Source organism: Nanorana parkeri, unplaced genomic scaffold (assembly GCF_000935625.1).
Source record: "Nanorana parkeri isolate BGI_ZX_2015 unplaced genomic scaffold, ASM93562v1 scaffold1606, whole genome shotgun sequence".
Lineage (NCBI taxonomy): Eukaryota > Metazoa > Chordata > Amphibia > Anura > Dicroglossidae > Nanorana > Nanorana parkeri.
In genome coordinates, this window is record NW_017307874.1 from 305,982 (window position 1) to 312,905 (window position 6,924).

The 6,924-nt window shown below is 43.5% G+C and overlaps 1 protein-coding gene across 1 annotated transcript in view; it reads right to left on the minus strand.

The window, feature by feature from the left end:
- Positions 1-622: 622 nt before the first annotated feature.
- The window catches only part of AQP1 (aquaporin 1 (Colton blood group)), a 38,722-nt gene continuing 32,420 nt past the window's right edge, over positions 623-6,924 (minus strand). Inside the window, exons 4-6 of the mRNA XM_018570836.1 lie at positions 3,713-3,880; positions 2,637-2,717; positions 623-1,028 (exon numbers count right to left, since the gene is read on the minus strand). Coding sequence (XP_018426338.1) covers positions 852-1,028; positions 2,637-2,717; positions 3,713-3,880 — 426 coding nt within the window. The 3' untranslated portion in view covers positions 623-851. The remainder of the gene's footprint in view (positions 1,029-2,636; positions 2,718-3,712; positions 3,881-6,924) is intronic.

A 6,924-nucleotide genomic window follows, 5' to 3' on the forward strand; every position in this document is an offset into this window, starting at 1 on the left:
TTTGGGCCCCACAACAATGACTGGGCCTGGGGCAACTGCATCTTTTGCCCCACTTTAAAGACAGCCCTGGGTCTACTTCAGCAGGAGTGTAGGTTTAACCAATAATCAGCAGGCTTTAGTTTGGATAGATAATTTAACTGATATTTGCTGACACAGGTCTGTTTATAAGGCAGTGAATGTGACTTTCACCAAGCATTCTCTGGTGCTGAATCAATGACCCATTTAAAACACATGGACCTGGAGGATTCTCCTTCAGAGAATGTTTGGAGAAAGCAGAGGGGAAGCTGGACATACTGTCACCGTGGGCAAAGGCTTAGAGTTGCGCCCCCCACCCAAGAAAGAAGTACTCTATCTACGCACCCAGTGGCACCCCTCTTAAAGCGGCAACCAGGGCACACGCTATCTTCAAGGAATGCCCTCAGAAGTCTGGACAATTATCTGGCATCCTAATGCTCTTCAAATCCATTTCCACAATCTCTGGAAAAGTCAAAGCTAACCATAAGCATTCCCTTGTTCGTATGTTACATTTATGGTGTAGAAAACGTATTCACTCATTTGAACATAGAGTATAAAATATTTCTATTGCGGCCTATTCATTTTAGAATTATTTGTACATACTTAGTGGTCATGCAACAGCCTAAAAAAAAAAAAAATGATATAAAATATTACAGTACATTTTTGTATGTGAAGATGAGGTTAGGAAGTACAATGCAAAGGCAATGCAAGCGAACTGGAAAAACAAAAATGCAAATAACAAAACAATTTTGGAAATCCTTTTTTTTTGTTTTTTATACAAATAAGTCCATAATACTGACATCTCTCCATAAGTTTTTTTTTTTTTTTTCCAATCTCTATTTTGGTTTCATCTCGACCCTGGTGTTGTCGTCTCCATCTAATTCGTACTCCTCTACTTGCCCGTTGGTCCACACCTTCATGCGGTCTGTTAAGTCGCTGGTTCTTGGTGCCAAGATGAAGTCGTAAATGAAAGCTGCAGCGGCACCCCCGATCATTGGACCGACCCAGAAGATCTAATTATGAGGGAAAAGGATGAGTGGGGTTTTTTTTTTTTCCGTGGACCAGTCATACAATATCAAGGGTTAATACACTCAAAATCTCAGATTTGGGTTTCTTTGTCAATAAGGCCCTTTAGTAGCTCTTTTTTGTTCCACCCCCATCATGTTTTCTCATGTCTGCAGCTGCACTGCACTTACTTCAGAATGTAAAAGGACTAACGGTTGCAGCAAGAAAAGTGAGATCCCCTAATAATCGTGTGCTGAGATAGGCAGGGCCGGATTTACTCTCTCTGCTGCCCCAATGCCAGGTTCCTCAATGTCCCAGGCATCAGGAGATAGGAATTCCACACCCCTGCTGCACCTCTTCTCCCTGCTGCCCCAAGGATGGGCCCCGGTTGGCCTTGTGGGAAATCTGGCCGTGCCTGTGGTACGAGAGCTGCGCTCTGGGTCTCATCCGAATAAGGTTGAAGAGTTTTAACACTTATCATAAAATAAAAATTGGTGGCATCACAATTGCCCCTGGGGGCACTTTGCAGAGGTGTGAACAATTCTATTATGGCTGTGAAGGGAAGACGCGATGGGAAATCCGGCCCTGGAGATAGGCACTTACATGATGTGGCCAAAGGTTGTGGACACCTGACCATCACACCTTTGATGGAGTTTGATGGACATCCCATTCCAAAACCATGGCCATTATTATTAAGTTACCTCCCTTTTGCAGCTTTAATAGCCTCCACCCTTCTGGCAAGGTCTTCCACAAAATTTTGGAGTGTGTCTGTGGAAATTTGTGACCATTGAGTCAAATGGATATTTGTGAGGTCAGGTACTGATGGTGGCTGAGAAGACCTGGATCACAATTAGCTTTCCAATTCATTCCAAAGGTGTTCAGTAGGGTTGAGGTCGGGGCTCTGAGCAGGACACTTGAGTTCCTTCACACCAAACTCACCAAACCATGTCTTTATGAGAGCTGGTTTTGTACACAAGGTACAGTTGTGGTGTAACAGGAAAGGGTCTTCTCCAAACTATGACCACAAGGTTGGAACCACACAATTGTCTAAAATGTCTTTGCAAGGTAAAGTAGCATCAATAGTACCTTTCAATGGAAACACCTAATTCATTTGTGCATGTTCAAATACTTTTGACCATATAGTCAGTGTGATGGTTATATCGTATGTGTCCAGAGATCTCATCAGAAGAGTACCCAAACTTACAGAAAAAAATGGATGATTGTACTTGCTACCCTCCAACAAGTTTTGGGTGCACTGAACAAGAATTAAATGAAACAACGGCTGTACAGAAGTGTATATGCATCCCATAGACATAAGAATATCTTTGTGTCCTCCCGTTACCCTAAGGAGAACTATGGGGAAAAGCCTTAACCCCATAGTTCTCCTTTAAAATATTGCAGTTAGATAACCTTACAGAAGAACTCCATTAATATCAAAGCCTAAAGATTCAGTGGTTTGTAAGCTATTCTAGGAGAGGGTGTTATATACGAGTTGTACAGCAGTCCTTAAAGGTTTGCTAGTAGCAGCCCAGGAAAACTGAACCACTGAAAGGAAATTCCACTTCCGGACTATCCCAGAATTCTAAAATTTCATTTGTAATATTCTGTGAACTTACCCAATGATGTGTAAAGTTTTTCGTCAGTACTGCTGAGCCAAAGGACCTGGCGGGGTTCATTCCACATCCAGTGTAGTCAATCTGCATAAAGGATAAAAGATAAAATGAATGTCGCACATCGTTCTCTAGCTGTAGCTATCATCGCATCTGCAAATGAAATGTTGGATGGGAACACATAACAAACATGTAGTGGGAGTTTTCTTAAATTTGGCTGCAAAATTGGCAATAAACGTTAAGGCGGATGTCCATCCAAAATGCTTCTTTTCCTTAGGAAGTCCCTGTGATACCAGGACAAGAATAGGGGTTGGAGGGGTTATCACTGACAGCAATAACAGTATAACAAACGTTGTAACTCGTCACTACACTACTAACAATATGCATTTGTTTTGCATGTATAAGTGTTTTTGTGTTGTTTTTGTTTTCTGTATCCCTTTTGGAGTGATTTCCCATGGCTTCCTGTCCAACTACTTGCAGTTATCCAAATCCAGCCGTGAACCCAGCAATCATTTGTTGTGGAGTAGTGGCATGGGATCACAGCAGTCACATCTGCAAATGGGACTCCTGTGCTGGAGGGCACTGAGTCAGCTCCCTTCCTCATCTTTACTAACCTGCATTACATGACATAGTAAACCAGAGGTTGTGGAGGGTTGCGGTGCTTTGAGAATAAGATCCTTCACACCAGAGCTGCTCGAGTAAGCTGCTGAGGAACGTGGAAACGGTGCATTGACCACAGAGGAAGCACAAGGAAGCAGGACTGAACCCTGCACCAACCCTTAACAGCTTCCAGATCTTCACATCACATCACATTAATCAGCTCTGTGCAGTTTTTGGTGTTATACTTTATGGCAAACCAAACTCGTCAAACCATGTCTTAATGGAGCTGGCTTTGAGCACAGGGCACAGTCATGGTGGAAAAAAAAAGGGTCTTCACCAAACTGTGTTGGAGGCCCACAATTGACTAAAATGTGTTTGTATGTTGTAGGATTAACAGTCCCCTCCACTGGAAACACCTGAACTCATTCATTTGGAGGGGGGGTGCACATGTTTTTTTTTGCCATATACAGTGTATATATTGCAGGTTTAATCAAATGCCCCAAAGCAACAGAGAGTCCAATGGCGAGAGGAACGGATCCAGAAACATCGTGTCGCCGTCGGTCTGTGACTGCCACAACGCAAAGGACCAGCTGGAAAGTGACGAGGATCTCCACCCCCAATCCTTGTCCAGCGGTCACTCCTGTACTGAGCTGCAAGAGACAAGAGGGACACATATAGGATGACAGTAATAATAATAATAATAATAATAAGAAGAAGAAGAAGAAGAAGAAGAAGAAGAAGAAGAAGGGGAAGAAGAAGCAGAAGGGGAAGAAGAAGAAGAAGGGGAAGAAGAAGAAGGGGAAGAAGAAGAAGAAGGGGAAGAAGAAGAAGAAGGGGAAGAAGAAGAAGAAGAAGAAGAAGAAGAAGAAGAAGAAGAAGAAGAAGGGGAAGAAGAAGAAGGAAAAGAATAAAAAGGAGAAGGAAAAGATGAAGGAGGAGAAGAAGGAGAAGAAAAAGAAGGAGATGGAGAAGAAAAAGATGAAATTAAAGGAGAACAAGAAGGAGAGGAAAAAGGTGAAGGAAAAGATGATGAAGAAGAAGAAAGAGGAAAGAGAAGATGAAGGAAAAGGAGGAGAAGGAAAAAATGAAGGACAAGGAGAAGAAAAAGGAGAAGAAGACATTGCAGAAGAAGAAGAAGAAGGAAAAGAAAAAAGAGAAGGAAAATAAGGAGGAGAAGATGAAGGAGAAGTCCATAAAAAGAAAGGAAACACTAATGCGCTGCTTAATTCTGAACTCCAGGCAGATATAAAAGACACAAATGATAATATTGATGAATGTATTTTTAGAATGGGAGCAGTGTTGTAAATACCTAATTTTGAGTTGGTATAAAGCCTGTTGTAGCCCCCTGTAGAGCACACTCAGACTGAGAGAAGGAAAAGCGGCACACGGAGCCAATCAGTTATTGCCAGGCACTTTGACCACCCAGATCTCATGCTATCCATATTCATTTTTGCTTTTGTTTTCCGGTACATGAATTTACTGCCAACACTCAGGCCCTGATGAAGGGGGAGTTCTGAGCCCCCGAAACGCATTGGCTCTTTGATTATTTGTCCTGAAACAATACATTTCTTACTGGACTGAATCAAGCATTGTGGTACATTCATCCTTCTAATGCTCTATTACTCCAGGGACCCTTTAGGATGCCCCCGGAAATGGGGGCATCCAGCCTCTTTTGACCATTTCCGGAGAGTCGGAAATGGTCAAAAGAGGCTGGAGGAGATCAACAGCCCTGTGATTTAAAAAAATATCTGTTTTGGGGTGGATTGAGTCTTTACAGTAAAGGCTAACTCCATCTTTTATTAACTTGTTTCATGTGATACCCATATTCAGAGTGTCACATGAAACATGGTCCCATCTATAGACCTCACCCCCAACCTGCTTCTTAACAGAACCCTGGGGTTCTTCTACCCGCAAGATTCTGTGCTCTGTCCATACACCTACATCATCATCAAGATTCATTCTTCGTGGCAGAGGAACTCATAGTGTATAAGAGAAACGTCACCAGCACACCAAATTCCTTGAATGATCATCAATCGTGGATTTATTGAAGACACATGTGACTCATAGTTCCCAATGAGGTTTCCGCACTAGTCCATTGGTACTTTGACAGCAGTGACATGCGGTGCCTTCAGTGCTGGTTGAGGCATTCCCCAGCCCCACTCCCAGCACACCCCACCCCGCCCCCAGCCCAATGAAGCCCCACCTCATCCAGTTGAAACCCCACCCCTGTCCTGCCAAAGCCTGCTGTAACCAAGCTATGAGTGGAGGGAGGAGGGAGGAGGAAGGGAGGAGACACAGAGGAACCTCCCTATCCCTCACTTGCCCATCACAGGTGAGGCATCCAGATCGATGTCCTCAGTGTTTTTTTTTTTTTTTTTTTGATTGGACAGCTTGGACCAATGGCGCTTTGCCATTGGTCCAAACCATCTACAGAACTCAAGCCTCTAACATAGAGTAGAGGCTGGTGCAGCTCTTGCCTCAGTATGTTAGGTTACACAAGCAGTGGGGAAGCTCGCTAGCGTGTAACCTAACTACCTGTCAAAAGCCGGATGCAGCGCCGACTGTAATTAACTGGCAGCGCTCCGTCCATGACAAGTTACACAGCGGGGAGGATTTCCCTGCTCTGTAACCTGTAACAAGCCGATCTGAATGGAGAAAAAGCTGTCAGCTTCAGACTTGACTTATGACACTTTTTTTCTTCATAATACTAAGTGATGCTCTGCCTCCCTTGACCGCACGTCCCTGTTCCAGGGACCCTTTAGAATGCCCCCGGTTTACAGAGAGTCGGAAATGAAAAGAGGCTGGAGGAGATCAACAGCCCTGAGATTAAAAAAATATCTGTTTTGGGGTGGATTGAGTCTGTAAACGACTAACTATATCTTTCATTACAATGTTTCATGTGACATCCACATTCAGGATGTCACATAAAACATGGTCACATCTATAGCCCACCGCCCCCAACCCGCTTCTTACCAGGATCCTGGGGTTCTTCTCCCCACAACATTTTGTGCTCCGTCCACACAGCTAAATCATCAAGACTAATCTTCCACCATGGCAGAAAAACTCATAATTCCCAATGGAATACAAGAGCGATGACGTTACTTGTAGTCCATTGGCACGTTGACAGGGGCTGAGAAGGACAGTCTGCAGGAGCCAGAGCATTGTGCCCATCATCCACAGATCGCAGTTGGAATGCTTTGCAGGCGCCAATGCAAAAAATCAATCAATCAATCTTTATTAAATGTATAGATTTTTTGGCAAAGCTGGACTCCGCCTTCCAGTCAATATAGGAAATCCGTTGGCACATGTAAGTATAACTAACAACGGACGACCGAAATCAAGGCAGAATAATAACAATAAAAATAGTGGGGAACAACAAGGTAGTAAACTTTTGTCCCACAAAAAGAGAGGAATTAGAGAACTATAGGGTTAAGGCTTTTCGCCATAGTTCTCCTTAGGGAAATGGGAGGGCACAAACTAGCGTCCTCCCGTCACCCTAGGCTCAGTATACTGAGACGCCGCAGCTGAAGCGGATCCCACTTTACAATGTGAAGAGCATGTCCTAACGTATAGCAACCAACACATTTTCAGTAACATTTTAATAGGTTGCTGCGTAATTTTGCATTTAGTTTGTGCAAAGTGCAAAAAAAAAAAGATTTATTTCCCGGGAGGACAAAAGTTTTCTATCGCAAAT